Here is a 23,658-nt window from a genome sequence, read left to right on the forward strand (position 1 = left end):
CGGTTTTATGAAATGCGCTTATTGTAAAGGGTCTGTGTGAAGGAGGCACACTTACCAGTGCAGGTAGTTGATTGAGTAACTCCAGTGGTCTTCAATGTGCCAACAGAATGAGGAGAAACACATGCCAACATAGAGCCAGGGCACTTTCATACCAGAGATATCAGCGTTTATGTGAGTGAGCACAGACTGCTCAAGCAGAGGCATGTTAGTGAGGTTCCATCCAGAATGAGCGTAATCCTAGAAAACAACATTAATGAGACGCTTTCCGTTAAAATGATAAGTAAACTTTTAAAATAAGAACGTAAAATTGATCAGGGGGGCTATTCTAAGCACTTTTGTCATTTACATTCATTATTTATTTTCTTTTTATTCCAAGATATTAAGGGATACATGTGCTGTTAATATGAATGAATTTTGTTCCAACAGCGCCACCTGCTGGTCAGTTTCTGACCAGTCTGACCACCAAGTAGTCAAGGAAGTTGTCAGGAGAAAGAAAGAGGCTGCTCTGATGTTCTTCTGCTTAGGAAAACAATTAGAAACCTTTCTCAAATCTTTCCTAAGCAGAAGAACCTCAGAGCAGCCATTCTTTCTCCTGACAACTTCCTTGTCTACTTGGTGGTCAGACTGGTCAGAAACTGACCGGCAGGTGGAGCTGTTGGAACAAAATGCATTCATATTAACAGCACATGTATCCCTTAATATCTTGGAATAAAAAGAAAATAAATAATGTAAATGACAACAGTACTTAGAATAACACTCTCATCAATTTTACTTTCACTTATTTAAAGGTTTTCTTATCCTTTAATCAGAGCAATCTGCTCATCTGGTTTAGCTCTGACATTGGGTCATTTAACCCGAACACATAAAATACAGGAATATAAAGGCCACATCAGGGGTCCGGATTATAATTTTATTAGAGGAGTACAATACGGGTCATATTCTTCCAAATAATTGAGGGCCCTACAAAGATATTTATATAAGACGCAGTAACATTGAACATGTTGAGGTTAAGTACCATATGAAGGTACACGAGATTGACAGTGACCCAGACTGCTTTCTCCAGCTTTAGAAGTGGGCGTTTCTTCTAAATGCCCACTGCATCAGTCGAGAAAATAATGGCTCCCGGTCATATGTTTAAATGCAAAAATGCAGAGATGGAATGTTCTGTGCCTACAGTAGAGCATATAAATCCCTCTACTCATTTAGATGAAGCCAAGTTGTTTACACCTTTGAAGAATTTTTATACAGTTCACCTCTTCGTCTGCAGTTAGCTTTCTCCTTCCATCCAATATTGGGAAGCCGCTCCCAAAATCCCGAGAGGAGATGTCGGCTCCATACTCCACAATCACATCTTCTTCAATGGAACTGACTAAGCGCCAAAACTCCTTTTCCACAAGCTCAGTAGGAACCATCTGTAACACAATTATTTCATTGCCACAAAATTTTTTTTTTTTACAGAATCCTGCAATGCAATGTGCGTCCAAGATAATGCTCTATCCAATAGGATTTACACTCGGGACTTAGGAAATTTCCAGAGGCATCAGGGTATTTAAAGGGATTCTGGCATGATTTTTATGATGTAGTTCTTATTTCTAAATGACACTGTTTACACTGCAAATAATTCACTCTACAATATAATATTTCATTCCTGAACCAACAAGTGTGTTTTTTTTTTTTAAGTTGTAATACTGGTGTGTAGGTGCATCTTATTTTGTCATGTGCTTTCAGATAGAGTCAATGTAACTGAATGTGTCTCAGTGGGACCTGGATTTTACTATTGAGTGCTGTTTTTAGATCTACCAGGCAGCTGTTATCTTGTGTTAGTGAGCTGCTATCTGGTTACCTTCCCACTGCTCTTTTGTTAGGCTGCTGGGGGGAAGGGAGGGGGATGATATCACTCCAACTTGCAGTACAGCAGTAAAGAGTGACTGAAGTTTATCAGAGCACAAGTCACATGACTGGGGGCAGCTGGGAAACTGACAATATAGGCATTGATAGGCATTGCATATAACCTGTTAGATTGTTGATTTATCCTTGTAGCTTTTCCTTTGTGTATATTCGTGTTTATTATCATACCAAATAATGCCGATATATTGATATATATCCGAAACAAAAAGGACATCTGATCTATGGAAGCCTCAATATGAACCAGATTAAATGACCAACTTTAGGCAGCCTTCCATGACATCAAGAGACCTGATCTGCCCAAGAACAACAGCACATTTTCCAATGTCAGGTATACAAGGTAAAATTTGTAAAGAGTAAATAGTGGTTAGCCGTCTAATAATGAATATGCTGGTGTGGGCTGGGCGAATACTAACTGAAATACTCACATGCACAGGCATATTGAAGTAATCAGATTTGAAGCTGTCAGCCATTTCTCCGAAGCTTTGCAAATTGTATTCCCTCACTGCCTGTTCAAATCCAAATGCTTCACGGGGTTTGTTACACTCCTTAAAATAAAAAAAAGTTAATATAAGTTATCACAATACCTGACTCAAGACTGGAGAGGCAGGTGATAGGATCGGTAAAGGCTCCGAATAGGCCTTTCTTCATGGCACTCACCTCAGCCACACATTTGGGACACCTCCAGTCACCCATGGGTACCTCTGTAAGAGGTGGGATCAAGCAAAAGGTATGGTAGCTGTCATCGCATCCATCACACAGCAGCAATTTGTCTTCACAGTCACCACGGGCACAGAACAGGCAGATGTACAAGTCAACCTATTGCAGCAAGAAAGACAGATATTCTCAAGGTATGGGGATTTTAATTTTTTTAAAATGAAATACTTTCAGCATGTTTAAAGGAGAAATAGAATGCAATACATCATCACATAAGGTTGACTGCACAGGCAAACTAAATAACAGTTGCCACTAATATGAATAGATACAAGAATTTAATAGGGAAAACCTCCGTGGACGCAATTTTCTACCTTTTCACTGTATTAAGGGTAATAACGTAGTAAATTGTATACCCGCAAACATTGCTGTACATTGAAAGGGGAAATAATAACATGGATTTTCACTTGAATACCCTCCATCTGTTTTTGATCACTGACTTACAAAACTAACAGACAGGGTCCCCTTCTGATGTCTTCTCTGCATTCCGAATGCCTCCAGCTTTGAACTGTTCTGCTTCTTGTAAGCTTCATCTGAAATCACAAAAACATCCTGCATTAGAAAAGAGGAGTATTTTATACACACAGTGTAATTCTTCTCTGGGTTCAATGGTGGTGCAGGGCACTAGAAGGAAAGTCTCAAAGGGGAAGAAAAGGTATAATTCACTGCAGTGTGCTGATTTAGAAGGTATTCACCTCTACCACCACAAATGCAAATCTAACAGTCCCGGCCCTATTGGGATCAACAATTAAAATAATTTTGTACAGACTATGCCCACTGCAGAGTTCCCCCCTCCTGCAGCACCTGCACCCCCTATACTGCCTCTTTTGCCCATATCTAATCAGTGATTTGCGGGCCGGTGGATTCAGGCTGACACACTTTCTTGGGGTCTCGGGTTCGGGTTGAGCTCTTCTTTGCACTCTCCCCGGCTGCGTCTATTTATAGGCACTTCCCCACACCGCCCCCCTTTTGTGATATCACAGATGGGCGGTCAGATGAGGGCCTAAAAAAAGAAGTGCAGTGGAATTTTTTTTCAACCCACACATCACTACTGTTAAAGGGGAACTTTTTTTTCCCCCTCACTTGCTTTTATTAGTTATATTGCATCTTGCTGCATGTTCTCAAAAATGCACTTGTTATTACTGGCTGCAGTATTGGCATATTCTACAGGTAATTGAAAACATTAAACAAAGAAAACTATGTGTCTGCAACTCTTATTGCGCTCTTCTCAGTGTCGGACTGGCCCACCGGGATACCAGGAAAACTCCCTGTGGGCCCAGGTGACATGGCCCCTCATGCTGCTAAACATTTGGCCTATTTCATGGCCATTCCCTATTTATATGAGAACAAAGAGGCTAAATAGATGGAATAATAGATTATAGTATGTAAAGAAAAGAGACTAGGAGAATAGAGGTTGAGTGAGGAAAGTAAGAGTACTGAGAGTGGGCCCCTGGTCTAATGTTTTTGGGTGGGCCCCTAGTCTAAGGATTTCGGGTGGGCCCCTGGTCTAAGGTTTTTGGATGGGCCCCCAGTGTCCCTATTTCTATGAGAACAAAGAGGCTAAATAGATGGAATAATAGATTATAGTATGTAAAGAAAAGAGACTAGGAGAACAGAGATTGAGTGAAGAAAGGAAGAGTACTGAGAGTGGGCCCCTGGTCTAAGGTTTTCGGGTGGGCCCCCAGTGTCCCAGTCCAACACTGGCTCTTCTGGCCATTAACATTTCTCCTATGTTATCTTCAGCATCCTTTACGCTTCGCTCCAGATACGACTTATTTTGCTCCAACTCTGCAATTTTCTCATCAGCGACTTTTTGTTTATTTAAGAGCTGGTTGTGAATTGTATCTTTCTCTAGGTCTGCTTGGGGGACACAGGGACAATGAAGAGAAAGATTTAACGGCAAATACACAAAATCTCCTTTTTGTTTGCCGGACAAACATTCTTCCTACTCCTTCATACATAGTTGTGGAGTCAGACAGGGTCTTAATTTCTGCATTGGTAAGATCCGCATGCTTCTCTGTCCTATTTAGCTGGTCGATTTATAAATCCGCAAGTTTAACCTTCTTTTGGGTATCAAGAACTTTGGCTTGAAGTTCAGTGAAAGCCTTCTTCAGCTCTAGATCCACAGGGGTAGCCATATTGCTGCCGGGCACATGCCAAAGGGGAACTTTTAATTTAAAATTTAATATAAGCTTCATCATACTGAAATAAGAAACTTTCTAAACACAATCAAATATTCTGCATCATTTTCTTCACTATCCCTCTCTCAGCATCTGTTTCTCTTCATGCAGCAGTTGGGTGTCAGATATTCATTGACAATTAGATCCAATATATCTTATAGGGGGGCTCCTTTTGCCTAGCAGATGTACAAGAGCTCATTCAAATAACTGATTCCAGTACAAAAAAAATCTAATAAATTAACGGCGAGAGAGAGAGAGAGAGAGAGAGAGAGAGAGAGAGAGAGAGACAGGATTTCTGGTGAGTTTAATAGAGTGAGCTCTAATACATCTTCTAAGCAGAAGGAGCCCCCTATAAAATATATGGGATCTAATTGTCAATGACTGTTGCATGAAAAGATAATAAAGAGAAACAGATGTTGAGAGAGAGATAATGATGATAAACTTGATTATTTCAGAAACAGTACAGAGTTTTTAATTAATTGTATTTAGAAAGTTTCTTATGTCAGTATGTTGAAGCTTATAACAGGATTTTTGATACTCACCGTTAAATCCTTTTCTCTGTAGTCGATAGGGGGACACAGGGACTCTTGGGGGTTTAAGCTCCACCCTCCAGGAGGCAGGACACTAATAAATTAAATTTAAGGGGCGTGCCCAAATACTGGCTTAACCCCACACACTGTAACAATCCCTCAGTTGGTACCAAAGAAACTGCTGAAAGGCAAACATATAAAAATAATCTCAACTTGCAGAACTGGTAAATCAGAAGAAACTTCTCCATAAGACCAACAGGGTCAATATTTCGCTCAGGGCGGGAAGCCCTGTGTCCCCCTATCGACTACAGAGAAAAGGATTTAACGGTGAGTATCAAAAATCCTGTTTTCTCTGTCGTCTAAAGGGGGACACAGGGACTCTTGGGGACTTAACAGAGCAGCCCCAGACAGCAGGGTGGGAGCGAAATTTGTTGAGGAATTGAAAGACACGTTACCGTACTACAGAGTGTAGTACTTTGCGGCCGAAGGCGGCTTCCGCTGAAGAAAACGTGTCCAGGTTGTAGAATTTAGTAAATGTATGCACCGAGGACCAAGTAGCTGCTCTGCAGATCTGGTCCAAAGATGCCGAGTTGCGCCACGCCCAGGAGGCACCCAAGGATCTCGTGGAATGAGCTCGGATATTGATGGGAGGGGCTCGTTCCTTGGCTAGATAGGCTCGTCTGATGAGTTCTCTGATCCAACGTGCGATGGTAGTCTTAGAAGCTGCCATGCCCATCCGAGGTCCAGAAGGGATGACAAATAGGGCTTGAGAACGACGAAACGACTTGGAACGTTCAAGGTACCACCGAAGGGCTCTGACCACATCTAGACCATGAAGACGTCGTTCCTTGGCATTTTTAGGTTCCGGACAGAGAGATGGAACCACAATCTCTTGGTTCACGTGGAACGATGACACAACTTTAGGTAGAAAGGAAGGGACTGTCCTCAGTACTGCCTTGTCCTTGTGGAAAACTAGCAAGGAAGGATCACACGATAGGGCACTGAGTTCTGAGACCCGTCGTGCAGAAGAGATGGCTACTAGAAAGACCACTTTCGAAGTAAGCAACTGTTCAGAAATGGTTCCCAGAGGTTCGAAGGGAGGATCGAGGAGAGCCTCCAAAACCAGATTGAGATCCCATCCAGGTATCCGTGACCGAAGAGGAGGGACAATGCGTGCTACTCCCTGTAGAAAGGTGCGGATAGAGTCGTTAATTGCGAGACGAGTCTGAAGCAGGACGGAAAGGGCAGAAACTTGAACCTTCAGGGAACTGAGTTTAAGGCCCAGATGAAGACCATTCTGCAAGAAGGACAGGATTCTGGGAATGTCGCAATCCAGATAGGGAAAATCCTTCTCCTTGCACCAGTTCCAGTAGGTGCGCCACACCCTATGGTAAGCTTTAGATGATGTGGCTTTGCGTGACTTCAGCATGGTGGTGATGACGTCTTCTGCTATGCCCTTTCGTCTCCAAATGGCCGTCTCAACAGCCATCCCGTCAAAGCGAACAGGCCCGGGTTGTGATGAACTATGGGGCCTTGCTGAAGAAGGTCGCTCCTGGATGGAAGGCGAACTGGTTGCGCTATGGACATTTCTTGAAGGTCCGAGAACCACGTTCTCCTGGGCCAATACGGAGCTATCACGATGACTGTTGTCTGTGAGAGCTTGATCTTCTTCAGAACCCGAGGCAGCATGGGAAACGGAGGGAAAACGTAGGCTAGGTCGAACCGCCAAACTTGTGTCATGGCATCCACTCCCATCGCCGTCGGGTCCCGGTAGCGAGAGAAGAAGGCTGGCACTTTGCGATTGGTTCTGGACGCCATGAGATCGACTTGAGGATGTCCCCACCTTTTTACCAAGTCTGCGAACACTTCGGGGTGAAGCTCCCATTCTCCCGGATCCAGCTGGTTCCGACTGAGGAAATCTGCTTGCGTGTTGGTTACCCCTGGGATGTGGATGGCGGACAACCTCACCGTGCTGAGTTCCGCCCAGGTTAGGATTTGCTCCACTTCCGCTAGAGATGCCGTGCTTCGAGTTCCTCCTTGTCTGTTGATGTACGCGACCGTGGTCGAATTGTCGCTTTGTACTCGGACCGACTTGTTTGTGAGTAGGGAGGACCAATGTCTGAGGGCTAGTTTGACCGCCCGCAGTTCGAGGATGTTTATGTGGAGTCTTGTTTCTTGTGGAGACCAAGGACCTTGCACCGACAGGTTGTTCCAGGTTGCTCCCCATCCTAGAAGACTTGCATCCGTTGTTATCACGGTCCAGTCTGGAGTTGCCCAGGACTGTCCCCTGGCTAAGTTTTGGTGATTCAGCCACCAGAGAAGCGATTCTCTTGTTGAGCGTTGCAGAGAAATCCGCTGGGACAGGGGACCGCCTTTCCAGCCTGACAGAATGTTGTTCTGTAGAGGTCTCAGATGTATTTGAGCAAAGGGTACCGCTTCGATGGAGGATACCATCAGACCCAGAACCCGCATCGCGAGATGTACAGTGGGGTGCTGACTGCAAAGGAGGAGATTGACTTGTTCTCGTATCTTCCTCTGCTTGTCCTGAGGTAATGACACCCGTTGGGTTACTGTGTTGAAATGAAGGCCCAGGAACAGCATCTGGTGACTGGGAATCAAACTGGACTTGTTCCAGTTGATGGACCACCCGAAACTCTGAAGAAGTGAAATTGCTTGTTGAAGGTCCCTCTTGCTCTTCTCTGGAGTTCTGGCCTTCAGCAGCAGGTCGTCCAGGTATGGAGTGACCGAGATCCCTTGAAGCCGTAGTGTTGCCGCTGTCACTGCCATGAGTTTGGTGAACACCCTGGGGGCAGAGGACAGACCAAAGGGCAGTGCCACAAATTGGTAGTGGAGATTCCTGTATGCGAATCTGAGGAAACGGTGGTGGGGAGGCCATATGGGTACGTGGAGATACGCATCCCTGATGTCTAAGGACATCATCAGTTGACCCGGTTCCATTCCTCGAATGACTGAGCGTAGAGTCTCCATCTTGAACCGTACTGACCGTATGTGTTTGTTGAGGTATTTGAGGTCTAGTACAGGTCGGAAGGAGCCCTCCTTCTTCGGAACAAGGAACAGATTGGAGTAAAATCCGCAAAATGTTTCTGACGAGGGAACCGGAATGATAACTCCGTTGTGTTCCATGCTTGCGATGCAATCCAAGAAGGCCCGGGCCTTGGTGGGATTGGACGGAACCCTGGACATAAGGAATTTTCTGGGAGGGGGAGATGCGAAATCCAGGTGATAGCCTTCGGAAATAATTTCGTTTACCCAAGCGTCTGACGAATGTATGTTCCACACCTCCCGGAATCTTAGCAATCTTCCCCCTAATGGTTGCTGAGACCCCGGAGGGGATGACCCGTCAGCCTGAAGTGGATTTGTCAGCTGCTGACTTGTTGTGGAACTTGTTGTTCTTCCATGGCGGACGTCCCTTATCGTTTGGTTTGGAGCGAAAGTGGGAACGTTGGGGAGGACTGTTTCGTCTGGAAAACCGTCCACTGTGGCCACGAAAAAACTTCCCTCTCCTGGAAGAGGGTGAGGGTCTTGCTTTGTTCTGGGGAAGGAAGGTACTTTTCCCCCCGGTAGCCTGTGAAATAATCTTTTCAAGTTCTTCACCAAATAGTCGTTGTCCCTTGAAGGGGAGTGATGTGAGGGACTTCTTGGAACTGACATCCGCTGACCAATTTTTTAGCCAGAGGGTTCTGCGGGCTGCGACAGACAGCGCTGAAGTGCGTGCGGTAATCTGTGCTGTGTCCAGATTGGCGTCGCATAGATAGGCTGCCGCTTCCGTGAGGGACTGTGCGGAAGACAGAAGGTCTGTTCTGGGAACACCCTCTTGAATGTCCGCCACGAGAGATTCTGCCCATGCTTGAATGGCCCTAGCCACCCAAGCGGAAGCAAGTGCTGGTCGTAGGGTCGACCCAGCCGATGAGTAGACTGCCCTTAGGAATCCTTCTAGACGTCTGTCAGATGGGTCTTTGAAGGCTGCGGCATCCGTGACTGGTAAGGCTGTGGATTTGGAGAGCCTCGAAACTGGGGCATCCACTGTTGGAGGCATGGACCATTTTTCCACCAAATCCTTGGGAAAAGGGTAAGATTTCGAGAATTTCCGTGTAGCTTGAAACTTTCGCTCCGGCGAATTCCATTCCTCATGTATTATGTTGAGGAGTTGTTCATGCGATGGGAAGCATACCGAGGATTTGTGCTTCCTCTTGAACAGGTTAGTCGACGAAGTTTGTTGATCTGGTGTCGATGTGATTTTTAGGACCTCCATCACCCCCTTGATGATAGCATCTACGTCGTGAGGGAGTTCCTTGTTCTTAGCTTCTTCCTCATGTTCCTCTTCTGCTTCTGAGGAGACATCAGATGGCAGCAGTTCACCCTCTGAATGATAATCGTCCTCTCCAGCCGAAGAGACGTCAGAAGGGGAATGAGTGTCAGTGTCCCCCTTGGGACTGGGAAGCCTTTTACGCTTTCCGCCAGTTTTGTGGCTCAGCTTGGCAAGGGCTTTGCCCAAGTTACTAGCAATAGATGGTAAGCCCTGCAGGGATGCTAGGGACTGCGAAAGCTGAAGGGCCCAGAGGGGAGCAGGGGGGTCTGAAGATGTGCCTGCCACCTCATCAGGAGCAGTAGAATCTTGTGTTGGGTCCCCAGATTCAGGGATCATTGGGATGGCCCCTTGGGTGGGTGCGGGCCCCTGCCCCTTTGAACAAGATCTGCAGAGCGGATCAGCCTGGCCCCCAGGGATCTTAAGCTGGCAGGATTTACAGGTAAAATAAGTCACCTGTGCTGCTGGTGCTCTCCCCCCAGCCCTGAGGAAAAGTCCCCCTGACTTACCCTCTGCCATGTGAGCAGTATCTAAGGTACCTGATGAGAAATGGTGACAGGGGAAGGTGCCTTCTAAAGGAAGTGCTGAAAGGCTGAGCCCAAGCCTGCTGCCTGCAGGGAGATGCAAAAATCCCCAAGAGAAAGCTGTCTCCGGTATCTCTGTTGCCTTGGAGCAGGGTAAGATTACTGGCGTGTGCAGGAAGCAGGAGTGCGCCGTCTAAATGAGCCAAGAGGGGCGCCCAAATCTTCCCCGCTTGCTGGCGCCTCCTCCTGCAGTTCGCGCCGGAAAAACAAAATGGCCGCTGGAACGCATCAGCGCGATGCGTTCCACTGCGCAGTTGGAACGCGCGTGTATTGCCTGAACACACGGAGACAGTTTAGGCGGAGGTAGGGACTGCAGCATGGGCTGGGGTGGGCTGAGAGAGGGGAGGGGGGGGGAGAGCAACCCGTGAAGGAGTACGATAAGGGCTCCTACTCACATATGGCTCCTCACCGGTCAGAACATCTGCTGTCCCCAGCGGGTGGCAGGAATTATCTGTACAGGTCGGATATAGCCGAGATGGCTAGGGAAATGACCCCGGTGAGGCATCCCTCGAGGGAGGTTTCACTCCAAGGAACAGGCAGTCCTGCCCTGGTGATCCCCCATGAAGATGTCTGTCTTGACGACGGAGTCCATCCTCCTTGAAGCAGGACACTTAAAAACTGAGGGATTGTTACAGTGTGTGGGGTTAAGCCAGTATTTGGGCACGCCCCTTAAATTTAATTTATTAGTGTCCTGCCTCCTGGAGGGTGGAGCTTAAACCCCCAAGAGTCCCTGTGTCCCCCTTTAGACGACAGAGAAATTAAATTTTCATTTATACAATAGTTCCCCTTTAATAAAAGCAAAGCAGCATAGCTGCCACCATGCCTGGCTGCTTGAAGTTCTTTCCCCGGCTTTCTTGTAGACCTTTAATGCTGTCTAGCACCAGCTCTTTACATGGAACTGTTTCTATTCGTTTATTTGCATGTCCTTCTAATTGAACAAGTTACACATGGCACCACGTTCCCATATAAAAACTCACCAGCTCGGTCTTTCACACTGTCACCAATTCCAATCATTCGCGCTGCTGCTCCGAAAACATGCAACTTCTTCACCTCGGTGCTGTTTGTGATCTGTATAGTTTCTGGCTAAGATACAGACAATGGCCAAGCATAAATTGATAAGTTAATTTGTTAACTCAATCCTACCCGCTACTTGTTGCCCTCCCACTACTTTTAAACTGGAAAAGATAAAAAAACCTTAAAGGGTAAGTAAACCTTAAAAATAAGAATGTAAATTGATGAGAGTGCTATTCTAAGCACTTTTGTCATTTACATTCATTATTTATTTATTTTTTATTCCAAGATATTAAGGGATACATGTGCTGTTAATATGAATGAATTTTGTTCCAACAGCGCCACCTGCTGGTCTGTTTCTGACCAGTCTGACCACCAAGTAGTCAAGGAAGTTGTCAGGAGAAAGAAAGAGGCTGCTCTGATGTTCTTCTGCTGATTTGAGAAAGGTTTCTAATTGTTTTCCTAGCAGAAGAACATCAGAGCAGCCTCTTTCTTTCTCCTGACAACTTCCTTGACTACTTGCTGGTCAGACTGGTCAGAAACTGACCAGCAGGTGGCGCTGTTGGAACAAAATTCATTTATATTAACAGCACATGTATCCCTTAATATCTTGGAATAAAAAGAAAATAAATAATAAATGTAAATCACAAAAGTGTTTAGAATACCACTCTCATCAATTTGACATTATTTCACTTATTTTAAAGGTTTACTTATCCTTAAAAACAATGTAACAACACCTTAAAGTGCACTTGCTACAAATAATAATTTACACCCACAACAAACATTATATAAAAACAAAGAGATAAGACAAGCGAATCAAAACAAGAATCTGTTTTTCCTGAATGAGGGTACAAACGGAAATATACTTCCTGTATGGATACACACGGCTCATGTCCCTCATGTACATATGAGAAGGGAAAAATTAACCACCAATTTCTCAGACATGTATTGTAGGTGGTGCATTTTATAGGCCACAAAATTCTAGTACCTCTGACTTTATACGTCGAGACCGCTTCATAGGGGCAATTATTTTCTTGTCAGTCTCAGGCGAGTCTTTTTGAACCTCGCATGGCTCAGTCACTTCAACCGTCTCTTCTACCTTCAGACTTGTTTTTTTGATGCCCTGAGGTATAATAAAGAATACAATTACACAATAAAACACTAGAGGGCAGATTTATCAAGGGTCGAATTGAAAAATCTAATTTCAATTTTTTTTATGGTCAAAACTGTCGACTAGGGAGTTATTCAAATTTGATTTGAGTTTTTTTTAAAAAAAATTCCAATTAGATTTTTCAAAATTTATAGTATTCTGGCCCTTTAAGAACTGGAATTTAACTATTCGTCAACTAAAACCTGTCGAATAGCTGTTTAAGTCAATGGGAGGGGTCCAGAGATAAATTTTGAGTTGTTTGCAGCCTTCCTGACATTCAAGTTTTTTCAGAGAATATTCAACCCTTTGGCCGTACATTCAACTTATCCCGGGTGGTTACAATTATTCTGAGACTTTATTTTACCTTTAAAGGAGAACTAAATCGTAACTAAAGCAGTAGGTAGAAATGTTTTACATGATGTTTTGTGCTTCTGTACCAGCCCAAGGCAACCACAGCCCTTTAGCAGTAAAGATCTGTGTCTCCAAAGATGCCCCAGTAGCTCCCCATCTTCTTTTCTGCTCATTCACTGCACATGCTCTGTGCTGCTGTCACTTACTGAGCTTAGGGACCCACAATATACAGTACACATAGAATAGAAATGTAACAATATAAGGCTGATTAGTAATTAATACACATAATTACTACATGGCAGCACAGAAGCCAGTGCAATTAGCATCAGAATTTAATAATAAGCAAACCTGTACCATCAGCTTATATTACAGCCAGGGAAGCTCATTTTCTGCTGGATAATTAGTGACGAGCCCTTAGCTTCTCAACAGCCAATCAGAGCCCACTGAGTATGTGAGTGTCACAGACACTTTCCAAGATGGTGACCCCTTGTGACAAGTTTGAAGTCCTGGATCATTGCTGCTATAATTATGTTTTTTTTGATGCTTCAACCTGCACTACGGACATTGGATCCTTTTTTGAATTTTTTTTTCACGATTTACATTTTTATATTTATCTAACTGGATGAAATCAAGTGTCTCTACCTACACTAGGGACATTGAATGTTCATTTACGGACAACGGGATGGGGTTTCTCCAATTGATTTGATATGTTAATTGCATGATGTCACGTGTTACTTGTTAAACGCTGCACTGCTTCATTTGCTAGTATGTCTAACGAAGGGGCGTGCCTTGAAGCGTTTCATTGCTTGCACTAATAAAAACGCAGGGTTAATCCCGCTTGCAGAGACCCATTGTGCCGGTTTTCGTTTGTATTGCAGTCTATGTGTATTTCTTACCATCAGGCTGACACCAGACTGGAAGAGCTCATAGGGGTAGAGGATTCGGTCATAGTGAATCTTCAGAAGAGAACCTGTTCCTTTTCCAGGCTGGTATCCCATTCGATTTCCCACCTGAGACCATTTCTTTTCTTTAGTTACAAGCTCAAAGCCTCCCTCGCTGGAAACGATCTGCAATGATAAAACAAAAATTAAGAACGGAATTATATAGAAGCTGCTGTAAAGATGGCGCTGGGCACTAAGGCCCATTTCGTTCTATTAGAAATTTGTGTATCTCCTGCAAATATTTCATTCTGGCAAACGTTTAATTTTTCTGCTACAGAAAACGTTAAAGGGGTTGTTCACCTTTAAATGAACTTCTAGTATGATGTAGGGGGTGATATTCTAAGACAATTTGCAATTGGTTTTCATTTTTTTATTATTTGTGGTTTTTGAGTTATTTAGCTTTTTATTCAGCAGCTCTCCAGTTTGTAATTTCAGCCATCTGGTTGCTAGGGTCCAAAGTATCCAAGCAACCATGCACTGATTTAAAGAGACTGGAATAGGATTGGTCTGAATAGAAAAATGAATAATAAAAAGTAGCAATAATAATACATGTATAGCCTTACAGAGCATTTGTTTTTAGATGGGGTCAACGACCCCCATTTGGAAGCTTGAAAGAGTCGGAAGTAAAAGGAAAATAATTAAAAAAAACAAAGACCAATTGAAAGTTGGCTTAGAATTGGTTGTTCTAAAAACATACTAAAAGTTAATTTAAAGGTGAACCATCAGTTTAAACCACGTGTTTATTTGCAGAATAGCCTGTCCTCACACACCCACCTTGCTAAGTGCATACACATCCAAAAGTTTGCGATCCACCACTGGAATCTTAAGTGCGGACCCTTGCAGCTCCCAAAATTTTCCCAGCTGATCCAGGAAGTCAAGCTTCACACGGGTCATTGCCTGAATGAAACAGAAAATGAAGACCGTCAAAGAGCAATAACCATGAGGCCTATGGAACACTAGGCATTATCAACATCGGAGCATCAGGCAATGGAGTAACTAGAATTGCTCTTTATGTGGGCCTCATGGGGCCCTTTAAACCTCCTGGGCCCCCCAGTAACAGCAGGGTTTGCTAACTCTGTAGTTACGCCCCTGATCGGAGGGGGAGCCACCCGCCATTGAATCTTAAGGGGAATTGTGATCAAGGGGGATGAGAGAAAGCTGTAGAATCGCTCCACTGTATTTCAAAGCGGGTGCAAAAGTTTTAACAGATATATAGATTACTAAATTGTTTTATTTAGTGCTAAGAATCTATACGTGCACGGTTAAAAAAATGACTTTACATTCCCTTTAAATGCCTTTGCCCTTGTTAGGAGAATAGCGAAAAAGGACATGGTTTATTGGGTCGAAAGGTTTCAACGTAGCCAAATACTTTAGATTAAATCTTACAGAAAGTGCAGTATATTAGCATTTTCTAAGCTCAGTTCTAGTCTGGAAAAGGGCATATTGGACTATGGCTTAATCCCTTCCTATGGCAGCTGTGTGTGTAAAATAAGTGTATGTAAAATTGATGAGGGCGCTATTCTAAGACCTTTTGTCATTTACATTCATTATTTATTTTATTTTTATTCCAAGATATTAAGGGATACGTGTGCTGTTAATATGAATGAATTTTGTTCCAACAGCGCCACCTGCTGGTCAGTTTCTGATCAGTCTGACCACCAAGTAGTCAAGGAAGTTGTCAGGAGAAAGAAAGAGGCTGCTCTGATGTTCTTCTGCTTAGGAAAACAGAAACCTCAGAAACCTTTCTCAAATCTTTCCTAAGCAGAAGAACATCAGAGCAACCTCTTTCTTTCTCCTGAAAACGTCCTTGAGCTGGTCTACACACCTCCCAGGAGACCTACTCATAATCGGCTTGGAACATGGCATAATATAAACTACAGGTAGGGGGCACTGCATCACTATGCAGCATAAGCAAGATGAACGGCATGGCAGGTGTGCAACTTGCTCCCTACCTTTCCTCCATGACACATAATTAAGTGGAATAAACAAAACATGCAAATTAACAGAACATCGCAAGCCTATGTTACAACACAGACACTAACAAACAAACTAACACACACCTGAGAGGCTGAGATGCCCAATAGGCGTCCCTCCTGCTATATCTCTTCCAACCAGCCAAACCAGAAGCCATGTTGGAATTTGAAATAAACTGCTTCTGTCTAAGCTGTCACGCAGTGACAATACTTTGCAGGTGATTCAAGTTCTTCTGGGAACAGCTTCAAATGTAAATTACTTCTGCCCACATCCGCATTTTAACAATGCAAGATCATAAAGCCAATTAAGCACAAATTTGTTTATATTTACACAGCTTGCAAATGTTCTACAGGTATGGGGTCCGTTATCTAGAAACCCAAAGATCATCTCTCATAGACTTCATTGTATCCACATTTTTAAAAATGATTTCATTTTTCTCTGTAAGAATAAAGCAGAGCCGTGTTCTTGATCCAAAAGAAAACATAATTAATCTTTATTGGAAGCAAAACCGGTCTATTGGGTGTATTTAATGTTTACATTATTTTCTAGTAGACGTAGGGTATGAAGATCCAAATTACAGAAGGATCCATTATGCAGTAAACACCACGTCCCAGGCATTCTGGATAACAGGTCCCATACTTGTATTTAGCCAAGGCTGGTCTAGAGCAATTACAATAATGAAACTACAGGCAGTCACATATGTGATAGGGTCTGCAGGTTTATTCTTAAAGGGATACTGTCATGGGGAAAAACATTTTTTTTTCAAAATGAATCAGTTAATAGTGCTACTCCAGCAGAATTCTGCACTGAAATCCATTTCTCAAAAGAGCAAACAGATTTTGTTATATTCAATTTTGAAATCTGACATGGGGCTAGACATATTGTCAATTTCCCAGCTGCCCCAAGTCATGTGACTTGTGCTCTGATAAACTTCAATCACTCTTTACTGCTGTACTGCAAGTTGGACTGATATCACAACCCCCCCCCCCAGCAGCCAAACAAAAGAACAATGGGAAGGAAACCAGATAGCAGCTCCCTAACACAAGATAACAGCTGCCTGGTAGATCTAAGAACAACACTCAATAGTAAAATCCCATGTCCCACTAAGACACATTCAGTTACATTGAGAAGGAAAAACAGCAGCCTGCCAGAAAGCATTTCTCTCCTAAAGTGCTGACACAAGTCACATGACTGGGGGCAGCTGGGAAATTGAAAAAATGTCTAGCCCCATGTCAGATTTCAAAATTGAATATAAAAAAAATCTGTTTGCTCTTTTGAGAAATGGATTTCAGTGCAGAATTCTGCTGGAGCAGCACTATTAACTGATTCATTTTGAAAATGTTTTTTCCCATGACAGTATCCCTTTAAGTTTTATTTGTATGTAAGTTGTAACATATACATTTACTTATTAAATGTTTGTATTTATTTGTACCTTTCTGTGCTCTGCAGTAGAGAATACATACCAGAGGGGATTGGGGCAGGTGGTGTATTAAAGCTAAATGCTAATAAAGGCCAAACAAACCACTGTATATTACTGTAATATCCTCTGTATGTAAGTGTGAGTTGTTCGTAAGTCGGGTGGATGTAACTCAAGGACTCCCTGTATCCACTACTGGCTACTGTATTGTACTGGGACAAATATGTTACTGCCTAAACCCAACTATCTGTACAGAATTTATAGGAACTTAAGTGGTCAAGCTTCCAACCTAACATTTCTGTTATAGCTTGTATGCACAGGTTACAACATGTTACAGTTCTAATCGTAGCTACTAAAACAGCAGATTGTGATAACCATGATCCAAGCTTACTCAAAAGCACAATAAACACAGAGCAATTACCTCGAGTTCGTTGAGTCGCTGTATCCGAGGGGTGAAGCTGAAGCTTTTCACATCGCAGGCAAAGGGTGGCTGCCAGTCCTGTTATAGGAAGGACAGGACAAAGAAATCATAAAAGCAATATAGTAATTGTGTCAACAACCACAACAGGCTCTCTAGGGGGTAAAGAATAAATAAAACATATCGCACACACACCATCAGGAAAATTCTAGGTTTACTTATCTATACACTCCATTCAACAAAGCATATTTACGAGTACTTTTTATACCGGATTACTTTTTATACCAGATTACCGGGATAGCGGTAATCCAGATGAGGATTGACGCACTCCTATTAGACTAAGGCAGGGCTGTCCAACTGGCGGAACGCGAACCCCACCTTGTGTGGCCCCCCACATGAAAGTCTGCCTGCTGTGTCTTTTTACCATGTGTGAGATTGAAAAGGTATCAACTGGCCCCTGCATTGTTTAAACCTCAAATTCAGACTGTAATCCCCAGTATTGTTCACACTTCTGACACCTATATTGTTCACACCCTAAAGGTGGCCATACATGGAGAGATCGCCAAACGAGCGGATCTCCCTCCGATATGCCCACCTTGAGGTGGGCAATATCGGCTGATGCGATCGTGGGCCCTAGGGCCCAACGATCGGATCCTAACGATGCCCAAACGGTCGGATCGCGGGACCGCATCAACGAATAGATGCGGCCGCGATCCGACGGGATTTTCTGTCCCACCCGATCGAGATCTTGCCGACTTTCGGCCAGATCTCGATCGGTGAAGCCCGTCGCGGGGCCCCATACACGGGCCAATAAGCTGCCGACACGGTCTGTCGGCAGCTTTTATCTGCCCGTGTATGGCCACCTTTTATCCCTGTACCGTTCACACCTGAGACCCGACTGAAACTGCCCACACTCATATAAACTGCTGGAGGGACACCAGCACTGTGTCACTGTATCACCATTAATGTGGACATGGACTTGCGGTAACATGGTTGTGGTCTAAAGTGGGTTGGATTTTAAAATAAGGAGTGGTCAAAACTGGTTTTCATTATCGGCCCTCCACCATGTAGGCCAGAACAAGTCCGGCCCTTGGTACCACAGAAGTTGGACAGCACTGGACTGCAATTTTACATATTTATGAGTATTTTCCCTGCAAAGAGATGCTCAGCACAGTGTTTGAAGATGTATTTAAACAGATGCAAAGCCGCACAGTTTGTAGGAATCATTCTGCACCTTGACTTCAGGAGAACAGGTAAATTTAACCCTGTATGTGCTAGTAAATCAGCAACAGGACAAAGACTAGCAGCAAAGGCATTCAGGCTTGAAAAGTGGTGTAATAAATAAATAATCAGTGGCAAACAATGACTTTTAGGGCTTTTAAAGGGGTCATCCTATTCCAATTATTTTATATAGTCATTGAATTATTTTCCTACATCTTTCCAGCATTCAAATGAAAGGCTTCTGACACAGCCAGCTAAAAAAGCTATTGGTCTGTGACCTCAATTTATTATGGTTACTTTTAATTCCTTATCTTTCTATTCAGGCCCTGTCCTATTCATATTCCAGTCTCTTATTCAAAGTTCTGCCTGAATGCTACTGCACATAGCTGCTGAACAAAAAGCTAAAGATTTAAAAAAATAAAAATTTAAGACCAAATCTGCAAATTGTCTCAGTACAACATTGGCTACATCATACTAAAAGTTAATTGAAAGGTAAATCAAATATTACCAGGTCAAGTCATTTGGCAGAGGGGCCTACAAGGCTGTTGGATATGAGCCACATCACCAAACCAATGCGGTCCTCCTCGAATAAGAAAATCAAGCGTATCCAAATAATATTTAGCCGATTCTTGATGAGATATTAGTCAGAGAGCCCCATACATAGGTCATTAAGCTGCCAACTAGGTCTGGAAGAATCAAGTTTGATGCCTTTTATCAGTTTGTTTATGGACTTTTGCATTCCTGGGTGGTGACTTTTTTTGTGTGCGTTCCACAGTATGAAAACAGAGGAATTGTACAGCTGGGAGCAAATGTAAATGCCAAAAGGGACGTTAATTTGTGTATGTCCAAATTCATCTGCATTCAGCACATACATGTGTTTGCATCATAAATAGAAATATCTAGGACCTACACTACAGCTACTCAAAAACTTTATTTTGATTATAGTGGCCTTTCAAGTTGAACATAAAACACACAATAAAACACACAATAACTAGCTAACCACTTGATTGTTTCATTGTTGAATATCCAGTGAGACACAGGATTGCAATAGTCCTGACACAGTAAATGCAGTGAGCCAGTAGCCACTCTATACCTATATACAGAAAGACTCTTGATTAGTGCTCCCAACCTTTTTTTTTTACCTGAAAGCCACATTCAAACGTAAAGAGAGTAGGGGAGCAACACGAGCAAAGAAAAAGTCATTGGAGTGTCAAATAAGGGTTCTGATTGGCTATTTCGTAGTTCCTATGTGGCAGCCAATAGGTGAAGAGCTGTTGGAATGAATTGGTTGGTCAAATTACTCCATATGGCTATGCAAAATAAAAATGTATCTAATATAGTTAGTTAGCCAAAAATGTAATGTATAAAGACTGGAGTGACTGGATGTGTAAAATAATAGCCAGAATACTACTTCCTGCTTTTCAGCTCTCTTGGTTTCCACTGATTGGTTACCAAGCAGTAACCAATCAGAGACTTGAGGGGGGGGGCACCTGGGTCATAACTGTTGCTTTTGAGTCTGAGCTGAATGCTGAGGATCAATTGCAAACTCACTGAACAGTTATGTCCCATGTGCCCCCCTTATAGTCACTGACTAACTCAGAGTTAGAGAGCTGAAAAGCAGGAAGTAGTATTCTGGCTATTATGTTACACATCCAGTCACTCCAGCCTTTAGACATTACACTTTTGCCTAACTAACTATATTAGAAACATTTTTTATTTTGCACAGCCTATCTATATACACAGTTTTTATTTCCACACTGAACTGTTCCTTTAAGCATACACCTATTTATAGAATACAGATTAAAAAAGTGCTATTTTCATGCCGAGAGCCACACAACTTATAAGATCTAAATAAAAGGAATGTCGCTAAATGTTAGCCTTTAATAATGTCTAGACATGTGCCATATCTTCATGGCTATCACATGTTAAAATATCGGGGAGGAGTGGACATAAAGAGATCATTCAATCAATTGCACAACCCAGAATATATGTGATTAAAAGCGAACCATTATTATCCTCTACTTATATAGAGCTGACATATTCAGCATCTCTTTACAGTAGAGCTTACAATCTAAGTCCCTATCTCATTGACATAAACTATGGTTATTTTTACCAGTGTAAAGTTATAATTCCAGCCGCTGGTTCTTGAAAAATGTGTGTTTAATAAGAAAAGACTAATTTCTCCTGCATAAATATTTATAAACACATGAAAATATGACTTGTGCTCAGGTCTGTATGTGGTGTTTGTGCCCCTGTTGCAGCTACACAACTTATCCTTAAAGGGGATGTAAAGGCAAAAAAATAAAATCCCATTTTTACTTTCTTTAATGAAAAAGAAACCTATCTCCAATATACTTTAATTAAAAAATGTGTACTGTTTTTATAAGAAACCTGACGGTATGCAGTGAAATTCTCCCTTCATTTACTGCTGTGGATAGGAATTGTCAGATGGTCCCTAACTGCTGAGCAGGGAAACAATCATACTTATGAACAGCAGGGGGAGCCCCCCCCTTACTTCCCAGCCATGCAGAACTCAAGCAGCTTTGTTAATGACAATCCCTAAGCAGCCCAGACCACACTGAGCATGTGCACAGTCTTGGTCTTGTAAAGATGTTTAACAAAGTTACAAGATGGTGACCCCCTGTGGCCAACTTTGAAAGCATAAATTATTTGTTTGATTAGGCTTGTGGTGCAGTAAGTTCATGTTTATATTTAGTATACAAAATTCTATTTTAGACTTTACATGCCCTTTAAGGAATTATTTCAGGATATCCGTGTACTAATAACATATGACTTATCTGTCTTACCTTGGGAGGTCGGATTTTGCATATCCCTGTTTTTTCAGCAATCGGTCGAATGCGTCCAATGAAACCCAAGGGGTCGGAGAATTCCTCCCAGCTGGGCTCAAACACCGGGCATTCCGGAGGGGGCACAAATTCATTGTAGGCGGCCATTCCAAATATGTGTTGATCCTCAAGTGCAGCAAGGCGTATACAACTAGACAACGTGGATCAGCATCCCAGATCTCGCTTGGATAAACGCCTTGCTCTGTCATGAAGTGATGCCCCTCATTGCTGGAAAGTACAGAGTTTTCGCCGTGATCCTCTAGTTACAGCCAAGGATTTACACTTTGCCTCTCCTGTTCCCACAGTACCCGCGGTTATTAACACTGGTTCCTTCCAAGGAAAGGAAATACAGTCTAATACTAGATTAAGGATTTCCTGAGATTCTTGACGAAAAGATCGATTCTCTTCTGCCGGTACTAACGTGTGGCTTTACAAAATATCGCTTTATCTCAGACAGTCCCAAATTTAAGCCACTGGGACAACTCACCCCTGTTTAGCACAGACAGGCTAGAAGTTACTTTCCTTGAGGCAATCAAGTCCCAGATGTCTGTCGCTGCTGCTCAACCTTTTATAATGGGGTCTTTATTGTAGCTGCCATTACCCCCTTCCCCTTGAGGTTCGCAAAATGCCAAATTTTCACCACTGGGCTACCAGTAACCTTACCTGACTAGGACACCTCAAGTCCCTGAGCCAATTAGTAGCAATTCCCTCCCAGTTATAATCAGAGACGCAATTTTAGTTTCAAACCTAAAGAGAATGCAGCTCTTCCTTGTTTGTGTCACTAGGGCCCCTGCAGCCTTGTTGTAAGTGCTCCAATTAAATGTCAGCTCTCAGGATAAGGGAGACACACTCTTCCTGTTGCAACTGGGCCTCCAGGAGCCTCTTATTACAGCCTCAGTATTCAGTTTCCTTCCCAAAGCCCAGCAGGTCCTTCAGAACATTCAGAGGCTCCTGCAGTAAATGGTAAAGTCCAGTCTGTATCTGTCACGGTGTTGCCATCCCGATCCTAGGCCCCTGCAGGCTCCTCGCAGTCCTGATGCAACTTTGTAACGTGAAACTGGGGCCCTTCCGGCCTTTGTTCCTCTCCGGGGCCCCGGCAACAATAGCTCTCCCTGGGGGTGTCAGATGCTCAAGGTCCCGCCTTTCTAGGAGCCTTTCTCCGGTCCTCAAGCTGTATCTCCTCGGTCACTGTAGTTACAAAAAGAAACCCGGTTTGTTTTCATTACCATTCCAGACCGGAAATCGCAAGTTGCGGCTCTCCTCGCCGGAAACAGGAAATGTCCGCCTCCGCCGCCTGGTGCATGTAGTACGCTGCGGAATACGTCCCTCCCGAGCTGGGGGTGAAGCCGCGCCGGGAACAAACAGAAGCAGCGCCTTGAGGGTGAAATAAATAGAAATATATTAAACGAGAAAGGACGGAGGGCGAGGGAGGCTGGGTGTAGAATTTCCAGGTATCCATCCGCGCGAGTTAGGGCGATGTGGATCAATAGAAAAAAGCTTGTCATGTAAATAAAGGGCCGACAGAGGGCGCTGCAAAGAACCTCGTTTATATAAGGAAGTCTTAGTCCTAAAATGCCCATTAGGGTGGCGAGTTTCCAGCCGAATTGGGCTACTAATTTAAAGCACAGTCGGGTTTTGAAAGTATAAACTAACCAAGGTACAGATTTGGGCTACTTTTTGAGCCTTTGGCTGGTGTGTACTTTGGAAAGCAGCCTAAGTTTTTCCTTGACCTAGTGGGCCGAGCCTGCGTCTCCCGATGCATGTTGGGTAATGTCGTTTTGCCAAGTTGAATGTAAGACTACAATACCCAGCATGCAATGGGACTGACTTGTGTAGAAGTCGGGAGTTACCAGATTTAGGGCTCTGAACCCCAATCTCCCGTCAGCATTTTCCGGTGACTTTCCTCAATTTCAGACAATTTTGAGGCAAACATCTGCTGGCCACTAAAACGTTTAGAGGTTGAGCTGTTTTACCAATATTTATTGAAATGGTTTATGTATCAGGGCTCCTATACGTTAGGGTTGCCTACGCACATAAAATAGGAACAAAGGCACACTCACTTCAATGCTTCTGCAAAAATATTTTGACT

At 43.4% G+C, this 23,658-nt stretch overlaps 1 protein-coding gene across 4 annotated transcripts in view; it reads right to left on the reverse strand.

Annotated features, from left to right (window-relative positions):
* LOC108712258 (lysine-specific demethylase 5A) overlaps positions 1-23,254 on the reverse strand; it is a 52,010-nt gene extending 28,756 nt beyond the window's left edge. The window contains exons 1-11 of one of the 4 annotated variants that reach the window (XM_041587958.1): positions 21,531-23,254; positions 17,506-17,583; positions 14,468-14,590; positions 13,649-13,819; positions 12,240-12,374; positions 11,218-11,323; positions 3,064-3,152; positions 2,566-2,724; positions 2,334-2,453; positions 1,254-1,412; positions 56-237 (exon numbers count right to left, since the gene is read on the reverse strand). In XM_041587958.1, coding sequence (XP_041443892.1) covers positions 56-237; positions 1,254-1,412; positions 2,334-2,453; positions 2,566-2,724; positions 3,064-3,152; positions 11,218-11,323; positions 12,240-12,374; positions 13,649-13,819; positions 14,468-14,590; positions 17,506-17,583; positions 21,531-21,677 — 1,469 coding nt within the window. In that variant the 5' untranslated portion in view covers positions 21,678-23,254. The remainder of the gene's footprint in view (positions 1-55; positions 238-1,253; positions 1,413-2,333; positions 2,454-2,565; positions 2,725-3,063; positions 3,153-11,217; positions 11,324-12,239; positions 12,375-13,648; positions 13,820-14,467; positions 14,591-17,505; positions 17,584-21,530) is intronic. The other 3 variants (XM_041587957.1, XM_041587961.1, XM_041587960.1) reach the window with 3 other exon arrangements.
* Positions 23,255-23,658: the final 404 nt, after the last annotated feature.

This window comes from Xenopus laevis, chromosome 3S (genome assembly GCF_017654675.1).
Source record: "Xenopus laevis strain J_2021 chromosome 3S, Xenopus_laevis_v10.1, whole genome shotgun sequence".
In the NCBI taxonomy this organism is placed as follows: Eukaryota; Metazoa; Chordata; class Amphibia; order Anura; family Pipidae; genus Xenopus; species Xenopus laevis.